At 36.2% G+C, this 18,032-nt stretch overlaps 4 protein-coding genes across 6 annotated transcripts; all 4 read right to left on the minus strand.

Annotated features, from left to right (window-relative positions):
- Window positions 1-1,862: 1,862 nt before the first annotated feature.
- On the minus strand, window positions 1,863-7,105 carry LOC130999783 (eukaryotic translation initiation factor 2A). Of its 3 annotated transcripts, none has more exons than XR_009093585.1 (13): window positions 6,561-7,105; window positions 6,294-6,480; window positions 5,391-5,625; window positions 5,242-5,310; window positions 4,672-4,773; window positions 4,509-4,549; window positions 3,922-4,055; window positions 3,710-3,773; window positions 3,535-3,631; window positions 3,351-3,457; window positions 2,430-2,452; window positions 2,187-2,352; window positions 1,863-2,114 (listed from the first exon to the last, which is right to left on the minus strand). XR_009093585.1 is itself a non-coding variant. In XM_057925421.1 (12 exons), exons 1-12 carry the CDS (start codon window positions 6,950-6,952, stop codon window positions 2,256-2,258), a joined length of 1,548 nt encoding a protein of 515 aa, XP_057781404.1. In that variant the 5' UTR covers window positions 6,953-7,105; the 3' UTR covers window positions 1,863-2,255. The 3 variants fall into 3 exon arrangements, 1 of the variants encoding a protein (XP_057781404.1); XR_009093584.1 differs by having other exon boundaries at window positions 1,863-2,117; window positions 6,561-7,077; XM_057925421.1 differs by having other exon boundaries at window positions 1,863-2,352.
- A 671-nt stretch (window positions 7,106-7,776) lies between these two features.
- LOC130999784 (probable LRR receptor-like serine/threonine-protein kinase At3g47570) lies at window positions 7,777-9,469 on the minus strand. Its single transcript, XM_057925423.1, has 2 exons — window positions 8,875-9,469; window positions 7,777-8,316 (listed from the first exon to the last, which is right to left on the minus strand). Exons 1-2 carry the CDS (start codon window positions 9,467-9,469, stop codon window positions 7,967-7,969), a joined length of 945 nt encoding a protein of 314 aa, XP_057781406.1. The 3' UTR covers window positions 7,777-7,966.
- An 86-nt stretch (window positions 9,470-9,555) lies between these two features.
- Window positions 9,556-11,535, minus strand: LOC130997019 (receptor kinase-like protein Xa21). The gene has a single exon (XM_057922297.1). The coding sequence runs from the start codon at window positions 11,533-11,535 to the stop codon at window positions 9,556-9,558; it is 1,980 nt and encodes a 659-aa protein (XP_057778280.1).
- Window positions 11,536-12,750: 1,215 nt separating this feature from the next.
- Window positions 12,751-14,716, minus strand: LOC130999785 (spermidine hydroxycinnamoyl transferase). The gene is made up of 2 exons (XM_057925424.1): window positions 14,254-14,716; window positions 12,751-13,750 (listed from the first exon to the last, which is right to left on the minus strand). The coding sequence occupies exons 1-2, from the start codon at window positions 14,671-14,673 to the stop codon at window positions 12,824-12,826; spliced, it is 1,347 nt and encodes a 448-aa protein (XP_057781407.1). The 5' UTR covers window positions 14,674-14,716; the 3' UTR covers window positions 12,751-12,823.
- Between the last annotated feature and the right edge of the window lie 3,316 nt (window positions 14,717-18,032).

The following is an 18,032-nucleotide window of genomic DNA, read 5'->3' on the forward strand; positions in this document are numbered from 1 at the left end:
TCTCTTTCCACTTATTTTTTATACTTCTTTAATCATATCTATGTATTTCTTTTAAATTATACATTTACCCCAATTTCTTAATTAATAATTTCATACTATTAAAATAAATATTATACGGAAATTAATTTTTTTATTATTATTAAATAAGAAAAAAAACTAATATTTAAAATAAAATTCATTAAATATTACATAACTTGAAAAATAAAATACAACAAACATCGACATAAAATTCAAGACACGGAATTAGTATATTCTTCCCACAAATGTTCAATTCAAGACGCATTTTATTTTACAGAAAAGAGCTCAACAACAAGGTCAATCGAATCCTTTTGAAGTTGAAACATATTCTTCATATTTCAATAATATTGGAGGATGTGGTTCTGGTCTACCAGATTATTAGATTAATTTCGTATTTCTTGTGTAGTTTATTTATTTGCGTCTGCTTGATTTTCGAATTATGTTGTGTAATTTTAATTATGTTGTTTTTATGCCATGTGGTATTAATTATATTATTAATATTATTTTAATTATTCTTGTATTATACATTTTAATATGTCATGTAATTAAAAATTAATCTATTTTATTGTTGCAAATTAAAACTCTATTTTCAACTAAATTATTCTCAACCAAATTAATTTTATTATTATTATTATTATTATTATTATTATTATTATTATTATTATTATTGGACGGATTCTCAATATCTAGCGAGAAGAGGGGTTAGTTTGCAATTCTTAAATTCTATAAAGTGTTTTGGTGTAGTGAATAGTATCACACCAAATTTGGTGTAATACTATTCAAATGGTGGCTCCAAACCCATTTTGGGTTTGAGTTTAATTTATCATTGGAGAGGTTTTGGTACACCAAAATAGAATTTGGTATACCATTGGAGATGGTCTTAGATATCGTTTTCTTTTTTCATTTTATATATTTCAATCTTTGCCGACACTTTTTTTTTAATACTTTGACTTTGAATAGTTAGCTCGTGAATGATTCGGTGGGCAGTATTAATATAAAAAACTGTAAATGTAATACAGTATTTAGTTGATATTTTAACAGTGTGGTAAGCGTATTAAAATTAAAATACTTATATAAACTAGTAGAGCGTATTACTTGGTATTTAATACGATTTATTTTTTTCAAAATAATAATAATATATATTTAAAGATAAAAAATTATAATACTATTAATTATCAATTCCAATAAAAATTTGCAAGCACCTGTAAAGAAGTAAATAAAATATGAAACAAAATCTTATATATGTGTACAATTTGTACCCTCAAAATTACTATATTGTAGTGATTATGACTATCTATTATAATATAATTAATCTGATTATCAATAGATTAAGGGTGGTGGGAGCATTTTGATTTGATTTTACAAATATAACTTTATTTTTAGTGAGATGCAGAGTGTTTCACAGTATATACCAAAACCAAGTACAATTTCGGGTTATGACAAAAAAATACACGAACTTTAAAAAAAAGGTTGTAATTTTCATCTCTACTTTCAATTAAGCTCCAAAATACATGAACTTATATTCTTGTTGTAATTTTCAAATAAATTTGACTTTCAACGAAATTAGAGCTTAATTGACAATTGAAATCAAGTCAAATATATTAATTTTTGCCTTCTTAGACCCCCGAGCTTCTAAATACTCATTATCATTATAAGTTAGATCAACATCAGGTGAATTTTCGACTGTCAATTAAGCTCTAATTTCGTTGAAAGTCAAACTTTGGTGAAAATTGCAACAAAAATATCAATTCATGTATTTTGAGACTCAATTGAAAGTTGAGGTGAAAATTGCAACTTTTTTCAAAGTTCATGTATTTTTTTGTCATAACCCCTACAATTTCCGGTTCAAAACTGAAAACCAAATAGATATTACTATTACTATTTATATAATAATATATTCTTTTTCTCTATCAGGTTGGAAAATGATGAAAGATCGAACTACACAAGTCCCTGAAATCAACCGAAAAGCTCCCATTGACAGCAGAGAAAGAGGGGAAGGCCGTTGTTTCTCTCTCTAAGTTCAGCTCCACTTCCATTCTTATGGCTTTTAAATTCAACTGGCAATTATGATGAAACTCAGACCACCGCCACCACCTCTACTGAAACAAAAATGTAGTAGCAGCAAACCAGGAAGCAGTTGAATACGTCGAAACAAACGTTGCAAATACCTTAAGCCTCCCTGCAAATGGCATAGCTCAAGAACCCTTGAAAATGGCTCGTCTGAGACGAAAAAACAATCAAGTTCCACTGGCACCAGAGCCGGCTTCTGCAGCCTTCTTCTCCCTTTGTTTTTCCCTTTTTTTCTTGTTTTTCAGTGCATTCTTGCTCAGTTCTCTGAAGTCGATACACAGAGGAAACGTCAGAAGCAAAATTAAAACGGCTTCGAGCAGAAGAAACTCCAACACACTTACCCGGTAGGACTTTCTCCGAATAGCTGCACGTGAGAATTTACCGAATCAGTATGTAAATCTAATAGAGGAAAAGAAAAAAAAACTAAACCCAAGAAATTACAGATTTTGAGCAGATATTTTAATACTTCCTCCGTCCATGAAAGAACTTCCTAAGAGGAAGTGGCACACGTTTTAAGAAAAATATTATTGAGTGTATTAAAAGTGGAGAAAAAAGTTATTGAGTGTATTGGGAGTGGTGAAAAGATATTATAATTAATATTGGGAGTTAGTGAAAAAGTGAAAGTAAGAGTAATTATAAGTTGTGGGGTATAGTCCAAAAATAGGTAGAAAGTTTTTTCGTGGACGTCCCAAAAAGGAAAGATAGGAAGTTCTTTCGTGGACGGAGGGAGTATATGACTGGTCTCTAAATTTGGTTGTGGAGAATTACCACTAAGAAAATTTAAATACTATGTTTTTCAAGAAATGCAAAGTCATAGATATATATTCTAACAAATGCTTGTCGATAGGTGCTAAATTCATCTAACTTGAAATCCTATCGAGCATTCTAAATGAGGGTATATGATTCATACTAATGCTTGTTGGCTCACGCTCGAGGTGTTGTCCACGTTGCTTGCCCATTTCTCATACCCATCAACTACGACTTAGGAAAGAGTCGAAAGACCATCCTAAGAGAGTACTATTACTATGTTAAATAACATGTGTGCTACTCAGTATCTCATCTATCTCGTCAAACCAACAGATCAGTTTCTAGACTTCTAGTGATTTGACTTAGATCGAACAAGAAGTTCTACCGCAAACATTAAACACATTAAGCGACAATTTACATGATACAGATTAGTGAGTAAAAGCTTTCTGCAAGCATGAAGCCATAAATATCATTCAATAGACCATCTGAATCAGTTTTGGATTATTTTAAATTACCTCCGCTTGAACTGCAGCCGCTGCTTTAGCACTAGGCGGGCGATAGGCAGCAGGTTTTTGTGGAGCAGCGGGTTTTGAGTTGGGCTGAACGGATTTCGACCCTTGTCCTGATATATTAGTCTCATTTTAGTATCTCGTACATTTCTAATAAATCAGATTAGTGTGTGAGCGAAAAAAGAAAGACCTTGTTTAGTTGTATCTTCCAATTTCAACGAGCCAACAGACTTCAAAACTTCTTCAATATCACCAAACTTATCGGATGACTCTGGTTTCCAGTCTACCTGTATGATCAATGACAAAAATCCCGGTAAGAAAGAGAATTTTTTTCGGAGGAAGTACAGAAAACCAGACGTACTAACCTGAAACAACTTGTCATACATCCTCTTGAAAAACAACGAACCGTTGTGGTGGAAGATTTTGATCCTTCAGAAAGAGAGTAATTAGACGAAAAGGAAAAAAATAGCCATCAAATCATTTCACAAACCACTGAGAGGTAAAAAACCACAACTTGCAAAATCAACTAATCTGTACTTCAAGATAGGAAAAGTATTGAGCACTAAAAAGTCCGTACCCGTTGTCAACCTGCAGTCTCGGAGCTGTTGTTGCAGTCATAAAATACCGTCCGTCTGGGGACCACTCACTTGTCACTGATAATTCGGCTTTTGTAGCTCCCAGTTTTTTCTTTTCCGAATAATCCCAAAATGCCTAAACCAGAAAGGAAAATTGACCTAAGCATGGCATAGATTGACAATCATATGTAAAAGCAACTTTAGCATTAAGAAGTTCAATAGCCACTTCAAAAAGAACTAATACATCAGCCACACACAAAACACAATGCACTAAGTGCAGTGACAAACGAGAAAAGAGGCAAGGAAATCAAACCAATTCAATATGGAAAAGATACTGCTGAATGAGCTTTAAAAGGTGATGGAATTATGGAGTTTCACAGCTAATAATGATGGCTGAAACACTATGCAGAGACAACTATTCTAATGAAGGGCAAGGACACTACATCACAATCAAGCTAATGGCACATAAGAACTTTAGAAATAGACAACAAGTGGAAAAGGAAACTGTTGGTGTCACTAAGAACTATTAAAATTCCATAATGATTAACATCACCTAACAGAAGTAAATTGATCGTTTGGAAGAACGTACCATGTCACCAGGTAAGTTACCAAAGCCTGCCAAACATATAACTGTATGGTGGACTTAAGGATACAAATGAACATACGCAACTTTATGAAGAAACAACGAGAGAGGGAAAAAGAGACACGAGTGACGAAACGAAGCAGAAGCCATATGATATGTACAAGGATACACTTTCCTTTAGGATTCCATCTAACAGTATTGTATGGGCCTGTCCCAAGCTCTAGCAGAGGATTGCACTTTGCATCAAATATTGTTGCCATTGCAGGCATAACTGAACTGGGTCAAGGAAGAAAAAAGAAAACAAACAGGGCAAGAATAGAAGAACATATATAAAAGCTACTAATACAGTATAGAACTATAAAATCTTAAATTAAAATATTAAATCCAGGGATACAGCTATAAATATATGTAGACTGATAGCAAAAAAAATACATTTTTCTTCTTTTTCTCTTTTTTGTTTATAATTAGAACAATCCCAGGCAGAAACTCCCATTTTGCTTCAAGAAAAACATCCCCACCTTATCTTGTCATACATGTCACCTTTTCTGTATTTAGAATTTAACAATCTCCGATACCAGAAAAATAGGTAACATAAAAAAAAAGAAGGAAAATATGATACTATATAAGCAAATAGTATAAGCGATTGCTATCACTACCTTTCAGTTCTACCAAAAGAGGACTGCATCTGATATCTAACACCTAACCCAAGAAATTAAACATCAGAAGAAACTAAGGATACATCCATAAACAGCTGCGAATTCTTTACCAGAGGACGACCACTGAACATCGTGTACAGGCCCCTCCTTACCTGCCAAAGTATTCAAGATTAATTGCCGAATACGAAGCACATTTTGTCAGCTGGTAAAGAGAATGGAAGATAACACTTACGGAGTGGCACTAATCCCTCATAAGTTCCATCCGTAGTCAAATAGTTTAGCTTTGTCTCTCCATAATAACTTTGATTTGTTTTATCAACATCTGACTGCACAACAATTAAGAGCCCCTTGGAGCCATGGTTCCAATGCAATTGCACCGAGGAACACCTAAAGAAACTTTTACGGGCAACAGGCTGACTCTGTGACTCCTTTGCACAAGAAAATATTTGAACATTGGCTGGCATCCCCTACAGAGAACAAGATAAAAATTACACTTAAGTCCATGTGTGCATAGTGGGATGTTTAAAGCAGTGGATAATGCCAACAAAGATGGTTGGCATGCAAACGTTTTCATCACAATAAAACGGGCTTATAACACTTCTTAACAACATCCAATTTCCAATGCGTCCCTCAATATTTATGTAATTTCCCTTCTAAAAACGAGACTTGCTAAATATCCTGAGACTCTCAATCAAAACACTACATACTCGTCAACTGCAATTTCCTTCTTTTTTTCTTGAAAGAGGATCAATAATGGTTCCCACTTCCCCCATGATGACTCGAACATTCAACCTAACGGTTAAAAGGAAAGCATCTCACCAATTGAGCTGAGCAGAGCTTCTTCGTCAAGTACTTAAAAAATTCAGGATTCCATAAAATTTCGTCTCACCAATTGAGCTGAGCAGAGCTTCTTCGTCAAGTACTTAAAAAATTCAGGATTCCATAAAATTTCGTATTCTCAAAGAATAGATGACAAGTACAAATGCAAGCACGTCCAATCAAACTTAAGAAATCATCGACACAAACAAAGACTGAAGTAAAACAAAACAAAATCAACAGACAAAGCAATAAAGAGCTAACTTGCAGCATCAACTCCACAACTTCAAATATAACACCAGAGTTGTAAGGCAAAAACCTTCGATTCAGGAACGAATACGGCCACATACGAGCCAGGGCTCTTCGATAGCTCAAATGCAGCAATTCCCTGCACTCTAAGCCGATGAACAACACCTTTCGAGAAATCTCCAGCATCAAAGAACTGTACTTCATTCGTCGCCAGACGACACGCCACAGCTTCATCGGAGCTAAATCGAATTGACGGCCTAAAGAAACAGCACGAAAAGCCCTAACATTACTGAAACTGAGAATCCCACGATTACAAAACCAAATCACAGCAATTTACCATGTCGCCTTCGTCATATTCTTCTGGAACGCTTGATAAACCGATTCGCCAGTCTCCGTCTTCCACAGCACCACGTTCTTCACCTGCGGCGTGGATGATTTTTGAAACGTCTGCACATATGTCCCACACGGCGATATGCTGGCAGCGAGAAGATTGGGGACTTGAAAACCCCTAATTTCCACCAAATTCTTGGCATCGTAGACGGTAATTAAGGAATCGGACCGAATAGCCATGAGCTTGGATCCATCGTCGCTGAATTTTGTGGAGTTGCAGGGAACTTTATCGAGCTTAATTTTGGGCTCCCCATTGCTGAAAGGGGGGCCGCTCCAGATAGTAAAACCCCCATGATCTCTCACTAAGATGTCTAGCGATGGAGGATTTGCAACCGCCATTGATGACTGTGAAAGCTTCTCTGCAATTAGGGTTTAACAGTTCTTTCAAGACTCGATTTTTTTTTTTTGAGAAAATTCAAGACTCAATTTTTTTCGTTGAAACCCTTCAAGACTCAATTTTTAGTGTTGAATAGTGTGGAGTGTGGAGTCAAGACTCATTTAGTAAAATATTTTAATACTCCCTCCGTCCCATGAAGCGTGACTCATTTCTTTTCGGCACGGGAATTAAGAAATTGATATTTTATGTGTTAAGTGTGGTAGGTGAAAAAGTGAAAATGTGAATAAAGGGTAAATTTTTTGCTATTTTTAGAAACAGATCAAGCTTCGTGGGACAACCCAAAAAGGAAAGTGGGTCACGCTTCGCGGGACGGAGGGAGTACTAATTATTTTTGAAAATATAGTAAGAGTTATTTTAACTCTAATAATTTTTTTTGGGGGGAGGGGATTTTAACTCTAATAATTATTTATTTATTTATTTTATGAATAAACTTTAATTTTATTTTCTTCATTAATATCAATTTAAGAGAATTAATATTTATTTAATTTTTAAAAACCACAATTCTTGGAGGAGAGGATTCAAAGATTCTGTCAAATATATGACCGTATATTAGAAGAAGAGAAAAGAAGGATTAAAAACTATAGACTTAGTCTTCCTACTTTTTAGTAATGTTGGTTATTTTGTTTAACCAACGAGCACACTTTTACTTGAATAAAACTCCACATGTCACGTCCATATCTTGTGTTCTCAGCCACGTTTTTCCATCAATCATATATTGAATTTATAAATATGGGCAAAACTCACTGCATTCGATACCAGTCCATACAAGAACATACACAAGTTCAGGAGCTCAGAAGCTAGTATTTAATAATATAAGTTTGAATAAATGAAATTACAATTTTATATTCAATTTTTTTTAAAAAAATTATAAAATACAAGTTAAATATAGCTAGGTAATTGAAAAAAAGATCGATAAGACAGGCCTAGTCAAATCTAAAGCTTGGCTCCGTCTCTGTCTATCTTCTTCGTGTAGAAAACAACTTGTGTATCATAGACAATTCGTTAACAACATCTACAATCGACGTCCTATCTTTAGGCATCTCCTTCGAACACGACAATCCGACGGTTAGAATAGAAGCCACGTAGTTCATCTGCTCATTCGTGATCTCAAATCCTGCTGGAAATAGCGATGGATCGACAATTTCCATGACTCGATCAGGCAAGGATGCAGCAACAAAGTCGTGGAGATTGGAACCATCTTGAAATAAATCATCAGTTGGTTTTTTGTTCACGAACATCTCCAAGAGAACAATCCCGAAGCTATAAACATCCCCTTGTGTTGAAATTGAATTGGACATGCCATATTCTGCATATGCAAAACCAAGCAAACGTAAAAAAAAAAAAAAAAAACCCTACAAAATTAGTAAAATTGAATTTCTTAATTAAATATAAGTGAATATTTTGGGTTAATATTGTTTTATATCATCAACTTTCAGTGTTTTTCATAAAATGTCTCAAACTTTCATTTTCTACTAAAAAACTCTTTAACTTTCAACGTTTTTCATAAAATGCCCCATGCACTATACAGAATTCGGTGACAAAAAAATCCCGAAAATAGTGCTTCTCCATATGGTTTTCCAACAATATATGATGGTTCCTAAAATATCCATGCGGAGAGATAAATCGTCTTTCCATCACCAAATTTTGGACAGCGGGACATTTTATGTAAAAGTGCTGAAAATCTGAAAATTTTGGGTAGAGAATGAAAGTTTCGATCATTGATTTTATGGAAAATGTTGAAAGTTCCAGATATAGAAACGTTATATATTAACCCAATATTTTTTGAAACAGTGTCTTGAATATAAAAGTATATGGAGTAAATTGTAAAAGTAATTCAAGATAAAATTTGGAATTAAATTCATACCTGGAGGGACATAACCTATGGTACCTCTGATCATCGTGGAGCTGCTGCTGCTGTCATGTGATAAAACCATGTTGGATACGATCTTTGCTAATCCAAAGTCACCCACACAAGCACTCATATCCTCATCCAAAAGAATGTTACTCGGCTTCAAATCACCATGGATGATCACAGAATCAGTTCCCAAATGAAGGTACTTGATCGCCTGAGCAATATCAACTGCAATGTTGAGCCTTTGCATCACACTAAGCTTGCTGCCTCCATCACAACGGTGCAACCATTGTTCTAGGCTTCCATTGGACTTGAACTCATACACCAACGCCTTGAAATCATTCCCTTGAAAGTCTATGCTCTCGCAGACGCTCAATATCTTCAGCAGATTTCTATGTCTCGCGCCTCTTAGCGCGTCGCATTCCGCCGCGAAGCTCTTGGAGGCCCCTTTAACGAGCAAGTGAAGAACCTTGACCGCGACGGGGGTTTGATCGTGTTCAACGCCGAGGATCCCCTTGTAGACGGACCCGAACCGCCCGGCTCCGAGCAAGTTCTGCTCAGAGAATCCGGCGGTGGCGTTCAGGAGATCCGCGTAGGAGAGTCTCATGAACCGGACACCGGGAAACGGAGGGGTAAGATCCCTCCGGTCCGGTTTCCTTCTCTTGTACAAGAAAAACCCGAGAAGGGAAAAACCTAAAACTCCTGACCCGCCAGCAGCGGGATCAGGAGTTTTATCACCAGAGTAGAGCGATGATTCTTGTTTTTTCGACTGGATTCCACCCGAGGGCAGGGCGGAAGATTCAGCTCGCGCACGCCGCCACACAACCGCGGGTTTCCATCGAGGAAAACCGCGGTCTGGTTCGCGAAAGCCCCGGCTCTTGGGACCTCCCCCGCCAGCGCATTGAACGAGAGGTTCAAGTATCCGAGCTTCAACTTCTCGAGGGATCTCGGGATTGAACCGGAGAGATTATTCCGCGAAAGATCCAAGTCTTGTAGAGCCGCCAAAGCAGACAATGCCGAGGGAATCTCTCCTTGTAATAGATTCCCCTGCAGGTAGAGGCGCTGCAATACTGCACATCTGGCCAATGAGAGCGGAATCTGACCGGAGAATCTGTTCTCGGACAACGCCAGCAAGGCGAGGTTTGTCAGAGAACCAACTTCCTGTGGAATCGACCCTTCAAAGTGATTGTTGTTGAGATCAAGCGTGATAGCAACGGAGGCGAGGCTCTCCACGATTTGCGGAGGTATGACACCACTGAAATCGTTGTAGGAGAGATCAAGATCTATCAAATTGGTGAGGTTGGCAAGGCTCAAAGGTAAGTTCCCCAAAAAGTTGTTATGATCCAAGAACAACACAGTTAAGGAAGTGAGGTTTCCTATTGAATGCGGCAGAGCCTTGGTGAGTCTGTTTAGATATACATGAAACACAAACAAGTTACTAAGCTTCCCAATACCCTCAGGAATCGGGCCCTCTAGATAATTGCGATGAAGATAAATGGCGTTGAGGCCGACGAGGTTTTCGATAGCCGGAGGAATGTCGCCGTGAATTTCGTTGTCCCCGAGATGTAGGAGGCTAAGGTGAGTGGAAAGATTGGAAATGGAGTTGGGCAATGAACCGGTTATCATGTTGGAAATAACTACCAGTATCTCTAGGTTTGTGCAGTTTGTGAATGATGAAATGAAAGAGGCGTCATCTCGAAGAAGATTGTATCCGAGACTGAAGCTTACAAGATTTGAACATCTCCCAAGTTGTGGGATTCTTCCCGTGAAGCCATTAATGGGCATTTCGAGGTATATCAAGTTGGAAAGGTTTGAGAGGGAGAGAGGAAGAGGGCCAGCGAATCTGTTTTGTGCCAAAATGAGATACTGGAGTTTAGGCAGAGTATATCCTATGTAGGAGGGGATTGTTCCTTGAAGATGATTAGTATCAACTGCAAAATGGAAAAGTTGAGACATATTGAATAGGCCAATGGGAATGGTGCCAGTGAGATTGTTTGCAGCAAACTGGAGGAATTTCAAGCTCTTGAGCCTGGTGAATGATTCTGGGATTTCACCATGAAATTGGCACACAGCTAAAGAGATTTTCTCTAGAGATGTCAAATTCCCTAGTGATGGTGGGAATGGGCCAGAGAGGCGGTTCATGGACAGCGCCAGGAGCTCGAGCTTCTGCAGAAGCTCGAGCTCTGGTGGTATGTATCCGGAGAGGGCGTTGTTGTATAAGTCAAGGTACACAAGATCCGAGCATCTTGACAAATTTTGGTGTATTGGACCATTGAAGGAGTTGTTGCTCAAGCCGAGGTTCCGGAGCTTCCGGAGGTGGCCGAGTTGTTGAGGGATGGTGCCATGGAAAGAGTTGTTGTGGAGTGAGATGGATTTGAGGAGAGAGAGGTTACCTATGTGGGGTGAGAGGGAGCCAACCAGTGCTTGGGACATCAAGTTTATCCCCACCACTCGGTCGGGATGTCTCCGGCCGCATCGGATCCCGTTCCACTCGCAGAAATGCGTCGTCTGGTTCCATGAAGCTAGAGCTCCGAGTGGGTCGAGATCGATGGCGGATTTGAAGGCGAGCAGCGAGAGAAAATCGGTGTGGTTGTTGAAGGATGTTGCTGGTGGTGGTGAGATGATAAGAGAGAAAAATATGAAGAGAGGGAGGAGAGTGATGAGATTTGCCATACGTTGCTAGTTGAGAGTCTTGAGACAATATATAGCTTTATATAGGAAACAAATGTTTAGGTCTCGTTTGTTATGTATGATAAGAGTATGATAGATAGATATATATTGCACACTAATACGTTGTTTGCTTCAAAGGTTAAAATTCTTTATAAATTAACGGTATGTTATCTACGTACTATCCATATATTGTTGATTCTGTATCACACGTGAGAGTGCGATAACATATATAACATCTTACTAAACATGGTGTTAATATTCAATAAATTAATAAACATCATAGTCAAATATATCATGCATTATCTCATACTACGTAGCAAAACAAGTCTTAAATGTGTTGAGAATTGAGAATGTGTGCGAACAGATGCGATTATATTTCTACGAATAAGTAAATGTAACCCATGAATAGGCATTCTCGTATGAGTTTGAATTCTGAAGGGAATGAGATTTTTCACCATATTATCTGGATACGACTATTCGTAAATTACATTAATTTATTTATTATTACTATTTCTCACCAAAAATAAAAATCTCACTGAAATCATACTTTGTATAGAACTCTTCTTCACAATTTAGGTGTTAGAAATTTGTTGCCAGCGACTTTTATAAAGCCTTGGGACAATATCTAGTTAGTGGTTACCTCGAAAAAGAAAATCATCTAGCTAGTGGTGTTTGTGGAATTTTTTTTATTGAGAACGTACGACTTTGCTTAAAGGTTAATTCATTTAGATATACTAGCAGAGATGACGTGCGTTCGCACGTAAAAAAGAATTATTTCAATGAAGAAATTGTTATGGGTGTAAATTTATATTTTATTTTATTTTATAGCAATATCTATCATTTTAATGTATTTTTTGAATCAATTATTGATTAATATTTGAAAAGTATAATGTTATAGAACTAATAAAATTAAAATAAAAATTTAATTTTATTTAATTAAACATCACTTAATTTTTTCTTCATATTTATTTTATAGGTTTCTTCTTAATTAATTTTAATTCCAAAGATTCTAGCAAAATTAAAATTGTAATTCTTTGTATTTTTTAATTCTAAATTATTAAAATTATATAATAAAAAATAGTAACTTATATGATGAAGATCAGTCCTAATGGAAACTACTACTTAAATAACTATTAAAACATAAAGGATGAACCATAATATATTTATAGATATATTATATGTATAATATATTAAATTACACAATTGACCTTAAATTAAATATGGCTAATTGAGCTCATTAACTGGGGAAGTCATAAATAGAGTTGAACCGAAGAGGATCCATTCCCATGTCCTAAATTTCTTGGTAGAAGAATTTCTTGAAATCTTCCATGCACTCAACCTGCAGACACAGCGCAACAAGCAAATCGCCGGCATCGCCGCCGCACGCCGGCAAGATCAAGGAATCGCCGTCGCAGTCGTGAGATCCCGGCGCCATGAAAAACTCCTTCCCCCATCCGAAATCAAGGCCGTGCAGAGGCAGACACATCCAACTCACCACGCCGATGTTAGGGTTGCCGTAAAACGACCCACCCTCGGTTCTCAACGCGTGTATGTCTTGCAACCTCGAGAAATCATCGAGGTTTTTAAGGAAATCGATGACCGAATGCACGTACTCGCTCGTCACGCCGTCGATCGCCTCCCTTATTTTGCCGGCGGCGTAGCCGAGCGGCCGGTCCGCCAGCTCCCCCGACCGCCCCCGGGCGATCACGTCGATTATCGCATTGCCGAAGAACTTCGGCGGCAGCGGCGGCCTCACGCGCCCCCGCACGTCCACGCAAATCCCGAGCGCCGTCGGCTGCTCGGGCGCGTGTCCACGCGCTCGGCACGCGCTCCTCCATATATGCCCCGCTATGGCTTCGTAGCGCGTGTAGGCGCGCGCCGTGCCTCTGTTGGCTTCGGTCTTGAGCAGTTGGACTTGGCTTCTCGACAGCTTCAGCATACTTACTACTGTTTCTTTCTCTCTCTCTTCTTTATTGTTCGACCGCCCTACCAGAAAGGGAGGAGGGTCGAACTGCGGGTGCTCGAACCGCGACCGGGCCTCCGACGGAGGATCTCCGGCGCGGAGGAGTCTCCTGTCTAGGGAAGGCGAAGCGCCTAACGGGGCGCCACGCGCGAGATTAGCCCACTCGGAGATGAAGTGGAGCGCGCTCTGGCCGTCGACAACGGCATGGGATACAGAGTAGCCGAGGGTGACTCCGCGGCATCGAAAGTTGGTCACCTGCATGTAGGAATCACTCCGAATTTTTGATATTCGAATTCGAAATTTTATAAGATATAAACATAAATACTTTTTCTATTCGATTAGTTATCAAATATAATTTAAAACTTAGATAAATATAAAAAAAAGAATATTTACATAAATAAGAAGTAAAAGACACAAATAGTTATAAAGTAAAATAAAGAAAAGAAAATAACATTTACTTAAATAAAAAGAAATATGGAAAAAGTAAAATAATAGTCAAAGCTTAACAAAGATAATAGATATAATTTAAAATATTATTTTAAAAATTTTCTCCTTATCAAATAGTGGGAAATTTTAAATCGAATATACGAATTACTATATTATTTATAGAATACACTAAAAAAAATATAAACAAATATTTGATTCAATTTGAATACTCGCGAATCAGTGTACGAAGAAATTCGATAATATAAAACATTTTACGAAAACGAATCAAATACAATAATATTCGCTTCGATTCGACTCGTTTACATCCCTACCTGCATGGCTAGTAGTGGGATTTCTTCGATGGGCAAAGAGTAGTTGATCCGAGGGACCAGGTGAACAAAATCGGGAGACGGAGTGAAGTCCCCGAGGTCACTGAACGTGGCATCGGAGTCAGCTTCGATGAGGTGGGCCCCGCTGCTATTGCAGTCGAGCTCGAGCCGAGCCCCATCTAGCCAGCGCAGACGGCCGGCTAGCGGGTAAAAGTGGGCCAGGGCCTTGGCTAGTGAAGTTTGGAGGGTTGTGAAAATGGTGTGTTTTGTTGTGAGCCAATTTTGGGAGTGTGGCTTGTAAAAGTAGATCGTTGGGACATGAGTTAGAATACCGGTTTGGTCGGATTCGGTTAGCGGCATCGAACCATTGAAACATGGTCCGTCTGGCTGAACCGTGCAACTACGAGTTATGGTTACTTTCATATTTTATATATATATAATTATAATATATGGTGAGGCTACGAGAATATATATATATGGTGAGGTTACCATTCGATTTATATATGTTATATTAGGATGATAGAATGTGCCTCCTTTTTTTGGGGCTTTTGACCTCCATAAAATAGTGATCATGAAAATAGTATGGTTTGTGGGAGTTTTGAATTCTTGGTTCAATGAAAAATATAACCGTTTTAATAAGTAATTCAACAATATAACATTTGATTTGGCCTATAATTATTTTGCACTATATTAAATATATATGCTTGTATATCTTGCATTACAATCTTACTCTTGTAAATAATTGCGTCAAAAAAAAAAAAAAAGTCAAGTCAACTGGGATAGAAGAAAATTATTATGACTTTGGGATAGAAGGAATATTATTTTATATTGAGCAGAAAAAATAGTTGAATTTAAATTCTATGGCTCGTTGCAGTCCATACGATACAAGGCTTAATAACTTTTATTAAAAAATAGCTTGAAAGTTCGAGTAACTAAAATGTGTGGGTGTGTGCATGAGATGTATCTAAAATAAATTATTTAAAAAATATATTGCTATTTATGTATTTATTTAGAGATTTTGGTAAATAAAATCAAGAACTAGTTCGAGATTGCAATTTTAACGTGGCTTTTGAAAAGTGACGAATTAAATTACCATCTTTTCAATTTTTGTAATCCCCCCTCCCCCCACCCCCAATTTTTTTTAATCGTCGAATCATTGAGTTGGAGTTTACGTGGATCAGTTCGCATCATAATATTTATGCTACAACGTTGTTTGCAATAAAATTGCTAATTATTGAAAATTAAGGTGCAGAGACAGGATACAATCCCATTATAATTTGAGAAAACAATTTAATTGAAATTGTATGAACGGCATCACTTAGACCTCACAAAAACATATTCTTTACTAAATTCACCTAAGCTCCAATTCAGCGCTCCGACGACCGAAAAAAATTAGGTGGACGGAACTGCAAAAATTGAAAAAAATGATGATTTAATTCCTCGCACTTCAAAAATCACGTTAAATTTGAGATCTCGAATTAGTTCGTGATTTTATTTGATAAAACCTCATTTATTTGTTTTTATTTAAAACATATCTTGCCGCGTTTGTGTATTTGTTTTTATAAATGATGTGGGCCGATTTCCCGTATTTGGACTTCATAAGCCTATGATTCAATTAACTTTTGTTGAGGTTTAGAGGCCGAATATTTGGGCTCATGCGGCCCTTCTCGTTTATGGGTACTTGAAATTCTCGACTATTTTTTTTAAGGAAAAATTACCATAAAATACATAAAATTTGAATGAATTCTAGTTTTGTAAACAATCTTTGAAATTTAAAATAAAATATGCTAAATTTTAATTTTTCAGATTCTTCCCCAAATTAAAATTTCCTAAATTTAAACTTCGTAATTTAATATGAAAATAAAGTTTTCTCTCGCAATCAAACATTAATCCACGAAAAAATAAAAATAAAATTTTAATATGCTCACAACCTTTGAGATTTGAAATGAAATACATTAAATTTTAAACTGCTACAATTTATTTTCATTTTCTTGTGAGTTAATGTTTGATTGGGAGAGAAAGCTTTATTTTCATGTTGAATTGCGAAGCTCATTAAATACATTATATGTACGGGTTATAAGTAGGGATGGCAACAGGCCGGATTTGGATCGGGTCTGGCCAATACCAGATCTAGATCCGTTTTCATATACCAGATCCAGATCCAGATCCGTGGATCTGAAAATTTTGGATCGAGATCCAGATCCGCGGGTCCATGGGTCAAGATCCATGGATCTACTATTTTTAAATTAAATTAAAAAAATTCACAAAATCAACAACATCTAATTTCCATCATGAAAAATATAACACAAAATACTTTTATCTAATTACTTTTAGTTTTTATTCTTTTGAATATAATGTATTTATTATTTTTAATTTAGTTAATATTATTAGTAAACTAAATATAAAATATAAAAAATATATATGAAATAAAACGGATCCACGGGTCGGATTTGGGCCGGATCCGGATCTAAAATTTTAAGATCCAGATCCAGATCCGTTTTCAAAACTGAGATCCAGATCCAGATCCGTCGGGTCCAAAAAATTGAGATCCAGATCTATAAAAACAGATCTGGATCCACGGATCTGGACCGGGTCCAAGATCCACTGCCATCCCTAGTTATGAGCTTGCTGTGTTGGGTTGTAGTAGCAACTTTTATGTTTCTAATTTTAGGGTATTTTTAAATTTACGAAAAAATAAATAAAAATTAAAATTTGTTGTATTTTTTTTTTCAAATTTCAAAAGTTGTGTGTAAAATCAGAATTCGTCCAAACTTTGTGTATTTTAAGGCATTTTCCCCCTCTTTTTTAATATTTAACTCTTAGCTAATGTTAATTGGGGTAGGTTATATTTAGGAAATATCTTTAAAAAAAAATTGAAATAGATTAAATCAATGAGATATTTGTTATATGTGGTATAAACAAGGAAGGGATGAGAATACAAAAATGTTACTAGAAGAAGAAGAAAAAAAAAGAGAAGAAAGAGAATGTGGAAAATTAGGTCGGTATTACATATGGGGACCAATATGATCACGTGAACCAATTAATTTGGACTATAATGAGTCGGTAATATTTATTATTTTTAATGTATTGAGATATAGAATTGACCAAGCTAGGACTCTAGAGAATCATGTGACTCACTAGTATGTTGGTTTGTCATATTCTTCTTTTATTTCATTTTTATTAAACACTTTCGTGGTTTTTTTATTTTTATTTTGGAGTCTTTATATATTTGGTCTCATTGTTTATAATGTCGGATAGAGTTATATATAATCAACTCAATTTTAAAGTGATAAATGATCATTTTATTATATGATTAAATTACGGGCCAAAATTATATTACGAGTCGAATCATACAAACCAAATGTTTAGTTAAGTTGGACTTGTTTATCAGTCATGCTTATCACTCAAATCAAACATCTCATATATGAATTATTATGAATTCATTGTGAAAAGTAATGAATTAAAAGAAAATGAATTTTCAACACCTTTAAGATTTAAATTCAGTATGAACCATGAATTATGAGTTCGTTCAGCAAAGTGATGAATTCACAGTAAATCTTCACATTTTCAGTATTGAAATAATTTTTAATTTATAGTACATTATATACCTTCTCATTTGAACTTATAAGTATAGTTTGTAGTGAACAATATCCTTTAGCATATAATTAGATTATAAGAAACTAGTTATATATGGTGTAAATATTATGAGTTGACTCTTAATAGTAAGTCAAGTTTACCTACTCCACTTTGGAAAATCCAACACAAATTTCCACCACAATAAA

This window comes from Salvia miltiorrhiza, chromosome 8, assembly GCF_028751815.1.
Source record: "Salvia miltiorrhiza cultivar Shanhuang (shh) chromosome 8, IMPLAD_Smil_shh, whole genome shotgun sequence".
Taxonomy (NCBI): domain Eukaryota; kingdom Viridiplantae; phylum Streptophyta; class Magnoliopsida; order Lamiales; family Lamiaceae; genus Salvia; species Salvia miltiorrhiza.